The 22,327-nt window shown below is 40.7% G+C and overlaps 1 protein-coding gene across 1 annotated transcript; it reads left to right on the forward strand.

The window, feature by feature from the left end:
- On the forward strand, positions 15,327 to 19,206 carry LOC8084417 (cation/H(+) antiporter 19). The gene is made up of 2 exons (XM_002442505.2): positions 15,327 to 15,645; positions 16,799 to 19,206. The coding sequence occupies exons 1-2, from the start codon at positions 15,484 to 15,486 to the stop codon at positions 19,019 to 19,021; spliced, it is 2,385 nt and encodes a 794-aa protein (XP_002442550.2). The 5' UTR covers positions 15,327 to 15,483; the 3' UTR covers positions 19,022 to 19,206.

Below are 22,327 nucleotides of genomic sequence, written 5' to 3' on the forward strand. Positions count from 1 at the left end.
GTTCTTTTAGAAAGTGAAACACATTCCCTAATTTAAAGGAACGAGACGAAACTATATAGCCTCTATGTTCTATAGTTTATAAAAATATTATACTGCGTATCACGTTCCCGAGCAGCCCCAGCGTGAGCGTGGTAGCCACTGTTTGGCGACTGGATAAGCTTCGCCGGCCGTGCACGTGAGACGGGCTGAGATTGGATTTCTTGTCGGGCACATGAGTTTGGGTTTCTTCGAGTGTTTGGGCCAGACCGCATCAGTGAAAGCCGGCCCACCTTTTTCATCTCGTGAACCGCCAGTCCTCTTCGCAGCACTCGAAGCACTAGCAGCAGCTTTTGACACCAAGGAACAGCTGGAAAACTGCATCAATGTCTCCATTCGTTCTCCCAAGTTGGTTGCCATGGATGAAGGCCACTGATTCACTTAGAAATTATTTTGGTAGCCATTGAGAATGAGAGGGAGGGAGAGGGAGGGAAAGCAAGATAATCCTGCTTAACATTTTTTTTATTTCTTAAATGTTGAGTGGCACACTTTTCTAACTTCTTAATACATCATAGTCAGTTGGGGGGAAACCCCTCCGGTCCCCTTAAAAAAATGCCTGACCAAAGTACATTTTCACCCTTCACCAAATCCTTGTTAGCTTGAGTTTCGTCGTCCTTTGTTTCAAGGTCCTTTGGTTCCTTCATGTTTTTTGGTGTCTCGGTATTACATGAGTTTGTAGATGCATCTTCTGCCTCCGCCAATACACCCAACTCCATCATGAGCTCTTGAGCCTCCAGTTGAAGCTTTTCATTTTCTTGAGTTTGCTCCTCCTTTGTTTCAAGGTCCTCCAATTCCTTCATGATTTCTGGTGTCTCAGTATTACATAAGTTTGTAGATGCATCTTTCGCCTTCACCAATACACCCAACTCTATCATAAGCCTCTGAGCCTCCAGTTGAAGGTTTTTATTTTCAAACTTCACTTTATCATAATGACCCTCTAATTCCTTATTCTTATCAAGTGCAATCTTGAGCCTCGACTCCAAAGATGCTACCCTTGCATCAATCTCTGCTTTCTCAGCCCCCATGACCTTCAATTCCTCCACCATATGTTTAATTTGCTTGTCTGCTATTTCTTGGTATGTGTCAGCAGCGTCCATGAGGACAAGAACCGCTTTTCTTGTGTCCTCCAATTCCCACTCCTTTTCCTTAATTTGGTTTCTTGCTGCCTCTTCGTACGCATCGGCGGTGTTCATCATCACTAGGCCTGCTTTCCTTGTGTTCACCAATTCATCTACATTTTCGCTAAGTTGTTTCCTTGCTTCCTCTTCGTACTTATCCGCAGCATTCATAAACAACAAACCTGCCTTCTTGGTGTCCTCCTGTTGCTTCACCAGTTCACGGGACAATTTGGTGTTTTCATGCTCTAGTGTGGACACCTTTCTTGAGGACACATCCATATCCGTTGTCCTCTCGTCCAATTGATCCTGTAGCAAGTTGTTTTGGCGCACCAACGACTGCACGCTACTCTGCAATTCATTCTTCTCATCGCGCAGCAAGTTGTTTTGGTGCACCAATTGTTGCACCCTACTCTCCAATTCATCATTCTTTTTGCGCAACCTTTTGTTTTTCAACCTACAACATATGTGTTTTAGAGGGAGTGCTAAAGGAGAGAGATGGGACCACATTACTTAATTGTTTAGGAGTTGGATTGATTTGAAATGCTCCTTCCATTCTAAATGATAGATCACTTTAGTTTTATCATAAGTCAAGTTTTTCTACTTTTCATCAAGGTTTTACAAAAAATATTAATATCTACTAGTTCAGATAATAAATGGATGATCGATTTGATGTTTTAGATGTTGCATTTTAAGGAAAAAGGCAACAAGTATAAAATATGTAACTAGACAGTAGCTTAGGTGATGGGCATATGTTGTAGGCGTTATTGTATTTTTCTATAAACTCGGTCTGAGTTTAAGAAATTTGAATTTGAAGAAAGAGAAAAAGGTGTACATAACCACCCTAAGTATTGGTGTTCATCTACTCCATCCATCACCTAGAAAACCCTGCCATATTTTACCTCATTAAAGTATCATAAGCCATCTAATAAATAACCTCTTGGCTGGTTTTGTTCGCTTGAGCTTATCTGTCGAATCTGCCAGCCATTTAACAGTATTTTTCTCTCACAACAAATCAGCGAACGGTACTTTTAGTTATGCTTTTCACACAAACGAACAAGCCTTTTTTTAATTATTTGCTGACCCACATCATCCACATAATTAATTTAGCATGCGCGTCAACAGAATAGCATTCGAACCCAGTAGTTATTTAGACGGTTTTGAATATTTTCATCAATAGAGTAAAATACATGGTTTTCTAGGCGAGGAGGTGAAGTAGACAAACACCCGTATAGTTAAAGGTGGTTACATAGATTTTTTTTCCTTCAAAGAAAGCTAAAGTGATCTACAATTCAGAGTATTATATATATAGGGTATAGAAAAATGACATCTTAGAATACCATGGCAGCATGTTGTGGAGAGACTTGGAGGAGAGAGGTTGACGACGACCTCGGCCGCTGGTGTCACCTATCTATACGCGCGCATGTACACTGAGCTCGACGACGAAGGTGGAAGACGCCTCTCAGTCTTAGCCGTGCCCTAGCCCAAGGATCAACTTTAGTGGTCCGATCTGTCGTATCCTGCCCATGGCGATATATATAAGTAAGGGAGGAAGGAAAAGGAGAGGTAGCGAAGGGAAGAAACAGAGGAGGGAAGGCAAGGCAAGACATGCATTGAGTGTCGATGCGGACGAGGGGACGGCGACAAGACGGAGGATCATGCATGGAGTGTTCTTGAGGAAGATCGATGGAGGAAGCAGAGGAGAGGCACAAGGCATCCATGGAGTGCGGCGGCCGGTGACGAGGAGGACGGACGGAGGAGGAGTGCGCACGACGCATGCAATGCACACGGCGCCTCCGGGGGGCGAGCTAATGTTAGTTGTTGGCCGCCTGGTCTCAGAGATTGCTGTAAGTGTAGCTGATCTAGGTCTTATTTAGTTCCTAAAGAATTTTGCAAAATTTTTCAGATTCTACGTCACATCAAATCTTGCGGCACATGTATGAAACATCAGATATACATAAAAGAAATTACTAATTGCACAGTGTAATTTGCGAGACGAATCTTTTAAGCCTAGTTAGTTTATGGTTCGACAATATTTATTAAATACAAACGAAAGTGCTACAATGTCTATTTTATAAAAAATTTTTAAAACTAAACAAGGCCCTAGTGGCATCTGAAAACTAGATCCAGTCAGTGCGCGCAAGGACAACAGTTGAACAATTAATTCCTAGCTACAGTCTGCCTGTTTTCAATTCAGGGATTATCGGAGAAAAGGAAACAATTGCATGCACAGTTTAATTAGTGCTAGTTGTTAAAACCATTACTGCATCATTTGTAAAAAAAAAACATTTTCAGAGACGTTTTTAAAACTGCTAGCTCCTGAAAATCGATTTCTAGGAATGACAATATAATTGACTAGAATTGTTTTTTAGATTTTTTTGTTACAGAAACTAGATTCTCCAGGGATGACAACATAATTGACTAAAAGTTATTTTCAGATTTTGTTTTAAAATCATGAAAAATAAGAAAAAAAACTACTTAGCAGCACAAGTATGGGCAGACAAGTGTTTATAGCACAACTGTATTAGCAGGGACTTAGAACCTGCAACCTCATGATTTGCACGAACGTCCTTCACTTATCACCACACCACACAATCATTTTTCAACTGAATGTCAAACTTTGTAGGAGAAATAATTTGTGTCTAGAGCTGTAGATCACTGAAGATCAGAAACACCCGATGAGAGCCAGCAAAATGAAGCTCTTATTGTAACCGACGATCTGTGGTCGATCTCAAGCGCTGACTGAAGTGAAAACATGCGATTAGTTAGTCCATTAGCCGACAAGCAGAAGCAGTAGAGGCAGAGTTGAAGCCAGTGTGAAAACCTTGCACAGCAGCTGTGAAAAAACTGCAAATAATAAGCACATCAGAGTTGAATCCATGCGTGCAGAATGAGAACCTTGCACAATGAGCTATCATTCAGAGGTGAATCCAGAGTGGAAACTGAAAACCTTTGCACGCGGAACTGTAAAAAACTGCAAGTATACATCGGAGTTGAATCTAGAGCACGACAAAGTGCCTTGTGCACGCATGGCATGTACTGATGTACTATCATTTTTCTTTTTTGGAAAAAAAAATCATGTACTATCATTTATGTTCAGACTTTGATGCCTAGGGTCGTCGTTGACATTGTGAGTTGTTTACTCTCTTTCAATTCCATCCCTCTCTTTGTCGCCATCAGATCAACCTCTCCAGAGGCAAGTAGCTCGGCATGAGACAGATTATTGGAAGGCATGAGACAGATTATTGGAACTGATCAACATAAGCATGCAGCTGGTCGCCATCACCAATTGTCCTGTCAGATTACCAAGCGTGGTACAGACGTACAGTACGATTGTAGTTAGTAGACAGTGGAAACGCATATATGCCACCTAGTCTGCCGACCAGAATGGAGAGAACCGGCTGTCAATTCCCCAAAAGTTGCATGTCAATTCGCCAAAGATAAGGATCGATGATAGAGACAAAATGCAGATTCAGTTTTGCCTGCCGTTGCTTTGCTTCTCAATCTCAAATCTCAACTGCAGGTTCCAATTTAACCTTCATGTAGCTGATCTAGTGGCATCTGGAAATGAGCTTTAGTCAGTGCAAGGACAACAACTGAACATTTAATCCCTAGCTAAAAGTCTACCTGTTTTCAATTCATGGATTCAGAAAATAACAATTGCATGCGCAGTTTATTATTGATGAGAAGCAAAGTTGTTTTCAAGATCTCTTTCTACTGAATCTCTAACTTCGTAGGGGACATTTAAATAACTCGATGTCTAGAACTCTAGATCGCTGCAGATCGATCAGAAACATCTGATGAGCCATCTGCCAGCACAATGAAGCTCTAGCTGTAACTGACGACCTGGGCTGTGGTCTTCAGAAGCACTTGACTGAACTGAACACATGCGACTAATAGTTCCTAAAAAATTTCAAGATTTCCCATCGCATCGAATCTTTAGACGTATGCAAAAAGTATTAAATATAGATAAAAAATAACTAATTGCATATTTTACTTATAATTTGCGAGACAAATCTTTTAAGCTTAGTTAGTTTATGATTAAACAATAATTTTTAAATATAAACGAAATTGCTATAGTAGCTAAACCTAAAATTTTTGGTGAACTAAGTCAATGCATTTGGAAGAGAGCCGACGAGCACAAGCACGCAGTAGAGGCAGAGTTGACTGAATCCATTGTGGAAAAAACCTCGCACACGATGCTGTGGAAAACTGCAGATAAGTACACGTACGAGAGTTGAATCCAGAATGAGAACCTATTGGGCCAAAGAGTCTAACGAGCCAACAGGCCAGAGATGCCAACCCAACATGAAAACAAAATTCGGCTAGCTATCAGAGTTGAATCCAGCAGAGTGAAAACCTTTGCGTGCACAAAGGAGCTGCCAAAAACTGCAAGTAGCCAAGTACATCTATCCGACTTGAATCCAGAGCGAGAAAAAAAGGTGCTTTGTGAATGAACTCCCTTCGTCCAAATTTTTTTTTGATGTTTTTGACTTTCAGACATCATGTTTGACTGTCTATTTTATTTATTTTTTTTAAATTATAAAATAAATAAATCATTAGTAAAGTATCTCTAATATTAAAATAAGTTTTAATAAAAATATATAATATTTATGTAAAAAAATTGAATAAGACGGATGATTAAACAAGATTTCTAAAATTTTAAAACGACACTCTTTTTAGGACCGAGGGAATACCATTTATGTACAGACTTTTTGATGCCTAGCTAGCTAGTAGGTTCGTCGTTGACATTGTCAGTCAACGCCGCTCTCAGTCGCCATCAGCTAGCTTCTCCGGAGGCAAGTAGGCATGAGACAGATTAGGCGCTGATGACCATGGCAAACATAAGCAGCTGCAGCTGGTCGCCATCACCAATTGTCCTGTCAGATTAAGCGTGGTGGTGGTTCGACAATAGAGACGCATACGCATGCATATGACACCTAGGCGGCCGACCAGAATGGATTGGAGATACACATGCATACTAGCTGTCAATTCGCCAAAAAGATAAGGATCGATGACGATAGAGACAAAATGCAGATTCAGTTTTGCCTGCTAGCTGTTGCTTTTCTCAATCTCAAATCTCAACTGCATTTTCCAGTTTGACTTCGTAAACACTCCTCGCTAATTTGATAACAAGGCGCATGGTTCTACTTCCACAATTGTGTGTGTGTATAAGTATATGCATGTATGCTCATGCATGCACATGCACACACAAAAGGCGCGTGTGAGCAAATGAAGAAATCAGTTTAAAATTCTAGTGACAATGTGCCATATACGTCATGTGCTTATCTGCAAAAATGTATATACATGTTAATTTACGTGAAAGATATATATTAGACTCGATTGGCTGGCATGTTGGTTATTCGTAAGCACATTATTAAGACTATATTAAGGATAATGGTATGTATACACATGATCGAGCAGACAGTCCACAAGATGTTCTTAATCCATTTGCTGTTGTTTCCTTGAGAAAGCAAGCAACACATACAGATAGGCCGTGTTTAGTTCGCGAAGGAAAAAATTTCGTGATACTGTAGCACTTTCGTTTGTTTGTGCTAATTATTGTCCAACAATGGACTAACTAGGCTCAAAAGATTCATCTCGTAAATTTTGACCAAACTGTGCAATTAGTTTTTATTTTCGTCTATATTTAATACTCCATGCATACGTCTAAAGATTCGATGGGACAAAGAATCTTGAAAAATTTTAGGTTTTATGATGGAAGTAAACAAGGCCATAGCCAATAGAAAAGAGTGGATAGCTTCTGGATCAGAAACAAATGAAAAGTACAATGATGATGCATGCAGTGGCCTGAAATAAAAGAGCCCAAAAGTCAGAACAGGGTGTTCCAGAGAATTCTTTAGGAACCACAACCACAGCATCTCTGATAATCCAAACAGATGTATCTGCACGTTGATCACACGCGTAACTTAACGGTGATGCATGAATTACAGTCAAGTCTATCTAGAATGAAGCAATCATGGGTATTTCATGCATCAATGTCAGTAGGGATATGTGGGTAGCCTGGATTTTCTATTTGTACTTTATAGACTTAGTTTATATGAATTATCGATTAAGCTTATACTCCCTTTGTCCCATCAAAAGTGTCGTTTTTGACTTTCAGACTTTTTATTTGACCATTCGTCTTATTTAAAAATTTTCTATAAGTATTATTTATTATTATAACTTGTTTTGTCAATAAAAATGCTTTAACAATAATATATTTATTTTACTATTTGCATAAAAAATTGAATAAGATAAATAATCAAATTAGAAAACTGGAAATAAAAAATGATACTTTCAATGAGACAGAGGAAGTATGTGGGTTTGTGAGCTGTCTCGCTTGCATATTATAGACTTTATACTGGTTGCTCACCTAAATGAAGGCATGTTTAGGACTATTTACAAGTTGGGTTAGAAAAGTACGTAAAAAATAGCTCAATTTAACCGATGTTGGCTAGCTCTAGTTGGCTAAAGACTATTTAACTAAATAATTAGCTCACCTATTTGCTCTCTCGTTTGGAGGCACTAGAGCTACTTTGAATTAATTTTTAGCAAGATGGTGATTAGCCCTTGTATCAAAATGGTCTTAAGACTATATGTAGCGGGCTAGTCTTGCTTATATCCGTACCATCGAGCCAACCACATGATACCATAGTAGAACAACGATGAACCCTTATCACACGGTGTGACATTTAGAGACTGTAATGTCAATGTAAATATATATAGGTTTGCTTGAAATTAAACCTTCGGTGGGCTTCTCCTGCTTGTTCCTTTTATAACGAATGAACATATAAAGTGTAACCGTTTTTGACACGTATCTGCACCTATATAGTCTAATGTACTTGTCCAAAATCGTCATTTTTACAATAAAACATAATGCACGGTTGGCTCAGGATACCTCATGATCGAGTTTGACTGGACCACAGGCTACCTGTTGCCCCCAAAAAATGTTGTGACAACATTTCCGTTGACACGTGTAAAAAAATGGTATGACCTGTTCAGAATTTAGGATTTGGATGAAAGTTTTGATATATATACTCCTATTTTTTTAGTTGATCTGAAGGTTGATACATATCTGGCATTATCTCTACTATCTAGATAGATGATAATTAAGGAGGTTCAGGATTGGCTATGCCTATATATATAGATAATTAAGGTGGTTCAGCATGCATTGCATTGCTTGGCTATATGTACTCTCTCCATCCTAAATAAAAACAATACAATTCTAGAACAATGACAAAATTTATATAAAAAGTACTAATATTTATCGAACTAAATTAGTATTATTAGATTTGTCATAAAACATATTTTCATAGTATATTTATTTGATGACACAAATATTAATATTTTTATCTGTATATTTGGTCAAACTTCAAACACTTTAACCAAGAATTGAGAATGCATTTATAGACTTGCATTCTTTTCATAACAGAGGAAGTATATGATTATAAACATGAGGAATTGAATAAGAAATTCAAGGACTCCACACCGTGTTACTATACCATCATCAAGCAGCGATAGCCAATCCAGCGTGTTGATAACCTGCCTACCTACAAGAAGTCAGAAGACACGTCACATCACAATCGGCAAGCCAAAAGTCCAACCTCACCGGCCGTACAGGCACGCACGCAAGCGACGACTAGACTGTCTCAACGGTCCGTTTAATGCAAAAAAAGGTAAATTGGAGTACTCACAAGATACAGTTCGAACAAAAAGATTTGAACATGTTTGCTTAAGCTTATTTATCAAATCTATCAGACATTTAACAATGTTTTTTTCTCATAAGAAATTACGAACAGTACTTTCAGCTATGTCTTTTTCAGACAAACAAACAGACTCAGAACTTAGAAAATCATCATAAAAGAAAAAAAAAATCCAATATTATTCAGCAGTGTTTTCTTCTCACAAGAAATCAACGAACAATACTTTCAGTCATGACTTTTCAGACAAATAAACAGACTCAAAAATTTAGAAAATCGTCATAAAAGAAAAAAATATCCAATATTTGGTAGATTCTAATCATCATTGCGAGTAATAGGTATTGGATGTATTCTTTTTCTAAAATGCTATTGATCACTTGTACTATTACTATGACAAAAAAACATAATGTAACACCTAGATTGCATCTAAAATAAGTTACCAACATAAACCCCTGAATTGTTTTTAAATAACCTACACATATCTTACGAAAGATAATATAAAAGGTCCCTTCAAATATAAGTAAATTACAAATTGAACAAACTACTACTATTTACAATAATATAACCTTCGATGACAGATTGAGAGGATGATAATATATATCCTTCTCCATGTAATCTCTCCTCAGTATGCAGAGCAAGGTATTTTTCTTAACAAATACTCCCTCCAATCCAAATTATAAAACATTCACTATGTGCTAGATGCATAACAAAAAACAATTAATGTATCTAGAAAAGTCAAAACATCCTATAATTTAGAATTAAGGGAGTACTTTCGATCATTACAGGAAGTTCTGGAAAGATTGAATGTTGTAAAAACCCTACACTAGTATAAGTTTAAACATATTTTATTATCTCTAGAGTTTACATTGGACTTCATCTCCTAATTTTATTACATGTCTGTACTTCTAATAATATGACGTAGGTATCGAGAAACTTGTTGGATCTCACCCTTGAACTGAATTGATGGGGAGAAAAAACTTGCATTTACAATTGGGCAATGCAAGATCATCATCATCATCATCCACACACACCCCACGGCCGTACATGTGTGACATATGTACTATACTATATCTAAGCTGATGACACACACACACCTAGCATATGTGTCGTCGTGATGTATTGGGATAAAATCATCGGATAAATATATATATCCCTCTCTCATCAGATAAGCTTAATTGGCGCTGATCGTCGACTGCATGCATGAGTGGGTGCGAATGCATCGCCGGTCTGTCATTCCATTGTTCAGTGTTGCTTGGTTTTGCAAAGTCAGACCTCGGAAAGAAGAACAGACGCGCAAGCAAGCAATGCATATATATGTACGGAGTATATGCTAGTGCATGTGTGTTGGATTATCAATCGCAATTTGCGAATCGGTTCATCCTTATCACAATAATCCAACGCCAAGCATATGCATGCATATATAATATTGTTCTTATCAAGAATATGCATGGTGTGAAGATCAGAGGCGACCTCGTCGGTTCACGGAGAGGTCCCTTGGCACAAGTTTAGTGGTGGCACTTATTTAGTTGTTCTACACGCCACAAGCCAAGTCATTTTTCTCCACTTAAATCCCTCGACAGCCATTGATGACTAATAGCATATGAGAGATTTAGTTAAGTTTTTTAACCCTATTTGAGGAATTTTTAATTTCAAACTTAATTACTAGCTGCTAGTGTTCTCTATAGTCCAAACCTGCTAGGGAAGTTTTCATACATGTTTACAATGGATACTTATTAGCATTTATTAATTAATTGTGTGTCTCGATGATAAGTCGTTGCCCACAACTATATTGAGGTTAGAGCACTTATATTACTCGATCTACTTGCGAATAAAATTAACTCGAGTGTAGAGAGATTCCTTCTCCCGGTAGGTCAGACCTCGGAAGGACGAACGCAAACCTATATATACTATACTCCACATATATATACGGCAGTACGTACAACTAATACAAGAAAAATCCCGTTACAATTAGTCAATTATTACAAGCTAATTGCTGAGATAATAAATTCTTTTCCGCAATGGAATTTCCTAGTAACAAAATTACAAAGTCAACAAATGCATGGTTTTGTTGTACGCCAAAACTTTTAAATTTTCTGCATCAATATATGATAATTTACACAGGCTCACTTAAAAAGGCTGATTCCTATTATCTCTTAGATTTATTATGAAATTAAGATACTTTTAATATAAAAACGTCTTTAAGAAAACATATTTTATATAGTCCTTCCTCCATCCTAAACTTCGTCTAGGTACATACTAGCAAGATACGTAGACAAGCTGATTTACTTTTGGGATGGATGGAGCTAGTATCAGTCAAAGTTGATTGCTTATTATTATGACAGAACAAATGGACACATATGCATACCTATGTAGTAGGAGTATATCTCTTTGATTATAGAAATAAAGCAACCGAATGGTTAATCAGATCACACTGTCACCACATCAGACATATTAATTAGAACAAAACGTCCCGATCTCGGTAGTGTGTCCATCAAACTACATCCAGTTGACAAGTACTTAACACAGTGCCTAGGCTAGATAGATTGCATTGGTCGACCACATTGATATAAGTCGTCGTTGCCCATAATTATTGAGGCTCAAGCACTTATTATTACTCTACTTGGGAATAATTTAAGTAATTGGGTTATTAGGCCAGTCTCAATGCATGTTTCATGAGAGTGTCATGCACATTAAATAGGATGCCACATAAGCAAAATTGCTGACTTAGCAGGGTCATTAAATGAAGGAGTTTCATCAGATGAGAGAGGAGTTTCATCCCCATGAAACTCTTGTGGCTCGGTTACCTAGTTTATAGTCTTGGTAACTGTGTCATGAAACTATACATTGAGACTGGCCTTACTACTCCTTCGGCGGCTCAAATTATAAGTCGTTTTGATGTTTCTAAATACATATATGCTTTTGCTATGTATATAAACATAATAATGTTACAATTTAAAATAGAGAGAGTATTTGATTTGTTCTCAAAAAGTCAAACCTCGGAAGGTCACAAGGATACTTCAAAAATTCCCATTTGGCAGTACACTAATAATATATACAAGAAAAAGCAAATCAAAATTTGTCAACTATACAATCTACTTCATGGGATCGTAAGTACGAATATAAGTTCATCTAATGATTTTGTTCTAGATCAAAACTTCTCAACTTGAACTTCAAATGTAATATTTTATAATTTAAAACGGGGCAGTTCTAGATTTACTATGAAAATACCTTTATAACATAAGATTTCAATATAGGAAGACATTTTTTATGTATATTTTTACTTAATAATTAACGTTGATTTTTTTTAACTTAACATAGGACTAGAAGGATGTACTTATATTCATGATTCGAGAAAGCACATCACCGGCATATCATACAGATATATAGTCAGATACGTATAAGAAAAACGTCCCGATTGGTCATAGTCTTTGACAAAAACTAATGGCATCTAGTTATATATGCAACACATTCACTAGATTGGCTGACCACGCACGTGCAACAATCCATAGAATTTGCCCGTGATGAACTGGAGTGGTACTACAAGTCTTGTACGAACTGCAACTAATTAATTGCTTCTCTGCAACGAATTCGATCGAGGATACAACTCCATTCCCCTACGTCTACGTTGTACTTCGTGCAGCTAGCTGTATCCTTGGTAACGGATTCTAATGTCAACTCTTCAAGTGCATTATTGGCCATAAAATACAGTCCCAAACGCAGTAGACGCTATATATATATATATATACATTGTTTGGTTGAATTATTGTTTACCTACTGCACACAGTAAAAGAAAGTGATGGGTTGAATAAGTGATCTAGGTGATAAGGTGCTAGATGGGGAAAAACGAGGTTTGGAAAACGATATACATGTAAATTTTATTGCTACCCGCAAAGAAAAATTATCATGGTTAGGGTACTTTCGCAAATGATTCGCCGCTATATACAAGGCTAATTTAGCAGGATTCAGCTCCTTTCAAAACGGCTCCCTACGGAGAAGCAGCGCTTCTTCGATGGAACTAAATCCTTGTGTAAAAATGTTTGGCAAAACGGCTTAATCTTGTTTTCTCAAGAAAGTGTATAACAGGTGAAATGTCTAGTGTGCCCTATGTATTTGACATGTATATATAGAAGAAAAATAAAGATGTGTATTATTCTATTAGAAAGATTCAAGGGCTAGACCACAATTAACCATAAATGTTGAATTAGTAATAAACAAAACTAGCAAGACACAAAGAAAAATGTTCATACATTAGTGGAAGGGTAGGATTAGGTTCATAAAGGTGCTTAGGCGCTGGACATGATTTTAGCTGATTAAAACCGTCTAGGAGATAATTCAAAAGATATTCCAAGAAACATTCAAAACTTATGAATCAGATATCTTTAGGGTCTTTTTGCAAAAGCTTGACGACATGGCATGGTGGCCATCAGTTCTAGGAGAGGAGCTGCGCGGCCTGGTTGTAGCTGCCAAGCAGCATTTCCACGCTAGCGTCACACATGCAGTAGATATAAAGTAATCCCTAAATTTACATGTAAACTATCCACTTATGTCTTTATGAAGCAAGCTACAATATGACTCGGGTACTACCAATTCAAGAAAGACTCATCCGATCGTGTGATACAGGGAAAAACACAAATTAAATATCCATCCGGATAAAGGAGATCTTATTGTAACCGACTAGAAAAAAAAGATCCTACTAGTTTGAGAACCAATCTGTAACACTGCCGCGAAGGTCTGTTCGCTGGTCTAAAAAGTCATGGCTGAAATTACTGTTGGTTGATTTATTGTGAGAGAACAATACTGCTGGCTAACAAAAAAAAAGTATGGCTGAAAAGAGAAGCGAATATAGACAAAGAAAAAGGGCAACACAATCCACCAAATACAAAACATGGGTGTTACTTGTGAAAAGCGTAAACATCTTGTGGTACCATCGAGCTCCACAGTCAGCCTACAGCCCCATGTTCACTACTATCAATAACAAAAATGACAAAATTAAACACAATAAAAAATAGCCCCAAATTTGTGTCTAAACAACCATTTACCATTAGGTCAGTCTCGGTGAGAGTTTCAAGTTGCATTAGATAGGTAATCGACTTTTTGATGATGTGACAGTATTTAAGAAGAGAGAGAAGAAATGAGTTTCATCTAGATGAAACTCTCTTCGCACAATTACCAACTATCGATGAGTCATGAAATTAAATATCTATAAAACTCTAGAATAAAAATTTACATTGAAAGTGAGTGTTTCATCCAAGTTTCATTGTATTAGTAATGACGCTATAAAACTATATAATGAGACTGGCCTTATGATAGATAATCTCAGCCACTTCTCAAATTTTGCATTTAATTTACCTACTTTCTGCTTTTATTGAAAGTAAAGTAAAATATTCTATAAAATCTACATCTAAATTACTAACAACATGAAAAATAAATAAAATAATCATAAATTATACCTATATATGTTTATTTATCTAATTCCGTTAGTTTTACTATAGTGAAATGCTAACTTATTATAGTTGTGTCGTCATGCAAATAAAGTACATATACAATCATAAATATATATTTGCATGTTTTAGTGATCATGCAAAAGGTCTCCTTAACGACTCTCATATACCAATGATACTATCAGTCCAGTCAAAATTTTATTAATATCCATGACAATGATTTATATATGCTATCACTTTAGATAAATTTGTGTATTTTGACTGAGACATTATGATATATAGTGTAACTATGGGCGCACTCTATTTTCGGGAAAAAAAAACTAGACACAATTATCTTATAGAGGAAATGAAGATGATGCCCCGTTACATATCTGGCGAGAAGCTAGATTCAGAAAGAAAGAAAGAAAGAAAGAAAGAAAGAAAGAAAGAAAGAAAGAAAGAAAGAAAGAAAGAAAGAAAAACTGAAGAGAGTAACATTTCGCCGATGACGGTTTATCCGGTTTAGTTTCTACCTAAAAACTTTTCATTTCATCCCATTAAATATTTAAACATATGTATGGAGCATTAAATATAGATTAAAAAATTTAGTTTGCGTGTATTTTGCGAGATAATCTTTTGAGCCTATACTAGTTAGTTCATGATTATTAGATACTAATTACTATAATTACACATTTGCTACAGCACCTCCAAAACTTTTTAGGGTGCGAACTAAATAGACCATGACAGAAAGTAATGCTTGTTGATTTGTTGTACGAGAAAAACACGGCTGATAAGTTAATATTTCGATGGCCTGTATATAAAGTTTGGAAATGTAAAGGCTGCACCGTACCATATGCATATTATATTACTGTTGGTACGGTTGAGAAAAGTCGTCGTCTTCTCTTTGCTTATATTACGTCCGGTGGCTAAGACTAAGAGCGGCAGATCAGTGGCTGCCAGAGAGTGCTAGTGTCGCCATCAGCCACCCACTGAACTGCGTTATATAAACACATGTACGGCCCCCGTGATCTTGGCATCAACGACGACGTCGGACAAGCAAATTAAAGACTAGCTAGGGCAAGTGGTGGTGGTACGTGCGTGCTACGTACGGTGGTCGTCGTCGTACACGGCCGACGACCGTGAGGAGGCTTGCCGCCGGCGGCCGGCAACGACGACGACGGCGTTGCCAGAGCAGCAACAGCAATAATAATGGCGAAGGTGGCGTCGAACGGGGCGTTCCAGGGAGAGAACCCGCTGGACTTCGCACTGCCGCTCATCATCCTGCAGATCTGCCTCGTCCTCGTCGTCACCCGCGGCCTCGCCTACCTTCTCCGCCCGCTCCGGCAGCCCCGCGTCATCGCCGAGATCATCGTAAGCGCCCTGCTGGCCCGGCCGTCGTCGTCGTCGCCGCCGCCGACGGCGCGTCCGACGTTTACTAGCTCATTTTCCATAGCTATCTGTATATTTCAATTTTATCTACTAGCTAGTGTGTGCATGCATATATGCCCGGTCCGGTCGGCCGTGTGCCGCCGCTGCTCGACGGCCAGCCGCGGCCCACTGCCAACCCCGGCCGGCCTAGCTAGCCGGAGCCGGCGAGTCGGCGACAACCGTGTACCAGAATACCAGCCATGTGTTGCTAGCTCCTCCTCACATTATTTTTCTCTCACAATAAATCAATTAATAATAATTTCAGTCATAACTTTTTAGAGCAACGAACAGAACCCACGTATCAAGTACTGCCATTTTCTTAGAATCTCGATTGGGAGGGCTTCTAATTCCTCACGCTCGTAGATCTAAATAATATTTTGTACTATAATAATAAGTTATTCTCTCTCCCTTCTAGAAATAAACTATAAAGGTAATCCTAGTTTCATCAGTTCTTCGAATGAGCCAAAGCCAAAAAAAAACTAAAAAACCGTGCTAAATAGACCAGAATTCATTATGAAAGTATAGCCCAATGTCTATCTAATTATATACTTCTTATAAACATCATAAATATGATTATTTATTTATATATATTTGGTTAAATTCAAAAATATTTGACTTCTCAATATATAATAGAGAGGTGTACTTGTTTTAGGACGAGTGAGTGTATGATATACATGAGGTTAAATATCATAGGGACCCCAATAATATATATCTCCAATTATAAATAATTGTGGAATATAACTAACTCGTTCTTGGTGCTCATATCATACTAGGCTTATCATGCAATGAGGTTGCATCAAGTTTACTTTGCGTTTTCCCTAGGACAAAAGCTTTTGAAAAATTTTGAACTCTTTGACTTCGTGCATGCTTCGAAAATGATTTAATATGCCAGCATTCTACAGAGAAATCTGCTCATAGCTGCCTATTTAATTTCCATGAGTAGTATAAATAATACCAAATTTGTAATGAACGAGTGACCACGTCAAATTGCTGCATATCGTCACTTGTTTTGACTCGAGGGAGTACACATCACATGAACGAGTGATCCACTGATGACGTGGCACTCATGGCTTTGCTCGTGTGGCATTGCATGCAGGGAGGCATCCTGCTTGGCCCGTCGGCGCTGGGCCGGAGCACCAAGTTCCTGCACACCGTCTTCCCGCCGGCGAGCATGACGGTGCTGGACACGCTGGCGAACCTGGGCCTGCTCTTCTTCCTCTTCCTCGTGGGTCTCGAGCTCGACATCTCCGCCATCCGCCGCACCGGGAGGAAGGCCCTGGCCATCTCCCTCTCCGGCATCGCGCTCCCGTTCGCGCTCGGCGTCGGCACGTCCTTCGCGTTCCGCGCCACCGTCGTCAAGGACGCCCCGCACGCTCCGTTCCTCGTGTTCATGGGCGTCGCGCTCTCCATCACCGCGTTCCCTGTGCTCGCGCGCATCCTCACCGAGCTCAAGCTCCTGACCACCGACCTCGGCCGCATGGCGCTGTCCGCCGCCGCCGTCGACGACGTCATGGCGTGGATCCTCCTCGCGCTCGCCATCGCGCTCTCGGGCTCCAGCTCGCCGATCATCTCGCTCTGGGTCCTGCTCACCGCCTCCGCCTTTGTCGCCGCCGCGTTCCTGCTTCTCAAACCGGTGCTCGCGTGGATGTCTCGCCAGTGCCGCGACGGTGAGCCCATCAAGGAGCTCCACGTCTGCGCGACCCTCGGCATCGTCCTCGCCGCCGGCTTCACCACCGACGTCATCGGCATCCACGCGCTGTTCGGCGGGTTCGTCGTCGGTGTGGTCGTCCCCAAGGACGGTCCGTTCGCCGGCATGCTCATCGAGAAGGTGGAGGACCTCGTCTCGGGGCTCTTCCTCCCGCTCTACTTCGTCTCCAGCGGCCTCAAGACCAATGTCGCCACCATCAGCGGGGCCAAGTCATGGGGCTTGCTCGTGCTCGTCATCGCGAACGCGTGCCTCGGCAAGATCGGCGGCGCGGTCACCACCGCACTGCTCGTCAAGATCCCCGTCCGTGAGGCGGTCACCCTTGGCTTCCTGATGAACACCAAGGGGCTCGTCGAGCTCGTCGTGCTCAACATCGGCCGGGACCGCAAGGTCCTCAACGACGAGGCGTTCGCCATCATGGTGCTCATGGCGCTCTTCACCACCTTCATCACCACGCCCATCGTCATGGCGGTCTACAAGCCGGCGCGGCCGGCGGCGCCGTACAAGCGCCGCACCGTGGAGTGCGCGCCCGGCGACGACACCAGCGAGCTGCGCGTGCTGGCCTGCTTCCACGCCAGCCGCAGCATCCCGACGCTGCTCAACCTCGTCGAGGCGTCGCGCGGCACGGGGCGGCGCCGCCTCGTCATGTACGCCATGCACCTCGTGGAGCTCTCGGAGCGGTCGTCGTCGATCACCATGGTCCAGCGCGCCCGCCGCAACGGCGCGCCGTTCTTCAACAGCGCCGACAGGCCGGAGGGCCAGATGGTGGTGGCGTTTGAGGCTTTCCAGCAGCTGAGCTCCGTGAGGGTGCGCGCCATGACGGCGATCTCGGACATGGACACCATCCACCGGGACGTCATCGACAGCGCCGCCGGCAAGCGTGCGGCCATCGTCGTCATGCCGTACCACAAGGCGCTCCAGCAGGACGGCTCCTTGGTGTCGCTGGGGTCGGCGTACCACGCCATCAACAAGCGCGTGCTCCGCGAGGCGCCCTGCTCCGTCGCCGTCCTCGTCGACCGTGGCCTCGGTGGCCCCGCGCAGGTGTCCGCCAAGAACGTGTCCTTCTCCGTCGCGACGCTCTTCTTCGGCGGGCCCGACGACCGTGAGGCGCTCGCCTACACGACGCGCATGGCGGAGCATCCGGGTGTCGCCGTCACGCTGGCAAGGTTCCGTCCGCACTCCTCCGGCGAGGAGAGCGCCGACGACGAGGCGGCGGTCGAGGCTTTCAAGTCGAAGCTCGGCATGGTGAAGGATGGATCGGTGCACTTCGAGGAGCGGCAGGGGTACACGAAGGAGGAGGTGCTGGAGACCATCAACGCGCTGTCCAAGTTCAATGTGTTCGTCGTGGGAAGGATGCCGCCGACGGCGGCGCTGGTGGAGAATCCCGACGAGCTGGGCCCAGTGGGCAGCTACCTGGCGTCGCCGGAGTTCAGGACGTCGGCGTCCGTTCTGGTGATCAAGAGATACGACCCGGCGACGAACCCGAAGAGCAAGAGGTTCGACCCCAGCGCGAGGCCGCCGGCAGCGACGGAGGAGGACGTGCTGGATGAGGAGATGGGAAGCAGGTCCACTGTGGTGCCAGTGCCATGGTCGCCGACGAGCGACGCGGCCTGAGCAGAGCACGAATCGTGCCGAAGTGTTGCCTTATTTAGCTCTGTTTCTTTCCTGCTGCATCCGATTTCCAAGCAGACAAGTGCAGGTATGATGCATCTTAAACAAGTGCGCCCTAAGTCTTACCACTGCATCACTGTTATATAATCATCTGGATTTGCACATAGAAAATAATATATATGGACATACTTGGCGGAGAAATAATTGTGGAATTTTATACTTTCTTGAAGAAAAATGGCACGAGATTTGCTATTTTTTTACTAATACGCAAAAAGTTTGCACATTTTATATTAAGATACAGAGTTCGTTGAAGACAACAACGACACACCTCCTCCTCCCAAAGCACGCTATGAGGGCTTAGGTTTTACAGTGGACTCGGACCTCCATAGCTTAGATGATACCTTAGGGTTTACTCGCTTAACAAACTAACATAGCATGAATATGTCCCAGCTTCGATCGGAAAAATAAAATGTACCCTTAAATACATGTGCCCTTAGCATATGGATCATTAGATTTACATTGAGAAGTGTGCGTGCACACATCGCAGTGCAAATTTGTACTGAGATGTGTGCACGCACACTTCTCAATGCAAATCTAAAGATCCATGTGCTAAGGGCACATGCCCTTGAGGGCAAAAAAACTGCCTTCTCCATTGGTCCACATGCTTGATAGTTGTGAAGAGTTATTCTCTTATTCATTGGATTCGCTTTTGAGAAATATGAAATTGTTTTGAGATGTGTGTTTACACATTTCTCAAAGCGAATCAAATAGATGGGAGAGTGAGGCACATGCCCTTAAGGGCAAAAAAAACCGCCTTCAGTTATTGCACCTATGTTACCGTGCCGCAGAAGCATTGACTGTTGTGCATTATAGTAGAAAACGAAAAAACCTAAAGTTAAACTCCAAAGGGGATGAGAAATGACATGCACACCAGAAGAATTACAAATTATAATTTCTCAAAAAGCATGGAGTCGTTGCTCTACATTTTTCTTAGCACGAGTCGCCACAACTAGTGAGAAGGATCCTTCATTTTGAAACATACTCTCTCCATCCCAAATTATAAGTCATTCCAAGAATCTTGAAAAGTCAAGGCATCTTAAGTTTGACTAAATTTATATGATAACTAAGTTATATTTTTATAGTAATACCTATTTGATGTCATAAATCTTTCTACTTTGTTTCTATAATATTGGTCAAACTTAATATGTTTTGACTCTCTAAAATTTTTGAAATGACTTATAAATTGGGATGGAGGGAGTACATCGTTTTTTTCTTCTTTCCAAAAACTCTAGACTATATAAATGACTATGCCATTGAAATTATGCTTTTTCTCTTTTGCCGCCGCTTTAATTGTCGTTTTCTAACTAACCATGATGAGTTGGATGTACTTCCTCCGTTAATCACATAAGGGGTAAGGCGGTAATAAATACTCCCTCTATTTCAAATTATAAAATGTTTTGTTTTTTCTAGATACATTGCTTTTAACTATGTATCTAGACATAGTGTATATATATCAAGTGCATAACAAAAGCAATGTGTCTATAAAAGCCAAAATGTCTTATAATTTCAAGTGGATGTAGTATCGACTTTAGATCTATGTTTCACATGGTTAGAAAAAGAATTATACAATTGCAAGATACCTAGAGTTTTTTGCTCTCCCTTCCTAAGTGTCTTCAATCGTGCAAGAACTAAATATGATCTATTCATTCATTTTTAACACTATCACTCCAACCTCACCAAGTCACCATGAACCACATAGCGTGATTCCTAGATCTTTTTCTTTTTCTCCTATATGCCCTCACCCGAGCAGTCGAACCATACCGTAACACCAATAAGTACTAGTCTATCCCTTTATTTGTCTCCTTGGTGTTATCTATTAGCCTCAAACAGCCGTCAAATACCTACATGCATGTCTTGTTCATATTGGCGGCACTATTGCCCCCATTACTCTCTCCCTCTCTAGTTTTCTTTTTTTTTTAGAATACTCTCTCCCTCTCTAGTGATGGAGCTATAGGGTGGTCCTTGTTGGTCATGGACCACCTACAGTTTTGGCCCAAGGCCTGGTACCTCTAGGACTTTTGGTCTTTGACATTCACATATTAAATCAACGTCTCACGTTTGAGCACGCTTCTATGTTCAACCACCGAGACCAAGGCACCAATTTAGCGGCAACAAAATAGCGATTTGTCCGGCAAGTAGAGAAGAGGTACGTCTTGAATTCTTGATCACTCGTTCACACCTTCTAGTGGCTAAGCAGTAAGGCCCTATTGCTCTAATTAAACAGAACCAGAAGTGCTCGACACAGGACTCCATAGAGACCACAAGAGTGACAAGATGCAGGTACTGCTAGTACCCTTCATCCATGACACGTCGACGACGATGATCAGCATAGACAAGTGCACAAGGCACGGTACGTAATTTACATTAAGCAAGTTAATTAGAGTTTGTTCATTTTTTAAGATGTTCATATGACCTCTAGTTTACTCGTTTGACCTACTTCTAGTCGTATTGCGTTTGATAATATATACTTGTGTATTGGCATGTTACCATCTCAAGTTTTTTTTTTACGTAACATTGGACAGCTTTAAATCCTAGCTACGCGCTACTGCCTTTCCATTTCCCTTAATTATACAGCGTTTTCAGACCACCATTTGTAACCCTTGGACTAATTAATCCATTAATTACGAGAGAAGATTTCATGGTATACTAGCTCAACTAACATCACAGAAGTTATTACATATATATAATTGCTAACTGTTGAGGGCATAGCAATAGCTACAACTCTTGGTAGCAGTATTTCATGCATGGGGGCAGTGGCTACGACTACGAGCAATGACATATCAAAGAGATAGTTTGCATATACTATGTGAACCAGGCCGGCTAGTTTGCATGCCCTAGTAAAAGCTTAATCTAATGATTAAAAAGCGTATATAGCACGTGAATTAGCGCGCACAAATAATCTTACACTTGTATATGGCGTGTGGTTTCCCTACTGCATAATAATTATTATTGCATTTATTTGCTCAAGAATGTGTTTTTTCTAAAAGAGTGACAAGGGCATTATTACATCCTAAATTATTCGAAGGTACAGAAATTAAACAACATGTTAAAAGGAAAAAGAACACAAACTACTATAAGTACGTAGAAAACAGTACTCCCTCTGTTGTAGATTATAAATTTCTTTTACTTTTTTGGTACATCCATTTTGCTATATATCTAGATAAAAAAAATACATGTTAAAAAGGAATACCACTACAAGTAAGCAAAAAATAGTACTCTCCTCTATTCTAGATTATAATTTTTTTTTTA

The sequence above is a fragment of the Sorghum bicolor genome, chromosome 8, assembly GCF_000003195.3.
Source record: "Sorghum bicolor cultivar BTx623 chromosome 8, Sorghum_bicolor_NCBIv3, whole genome shotgun sequence".
Classification (NCBI taxonomy): domain Eukaryota; kingdom Viridiplantae; phylum Streptophyta; class Magnoliopsida; order Poales; family Poaceae; genus Sorghum; species Sorghum bicolor.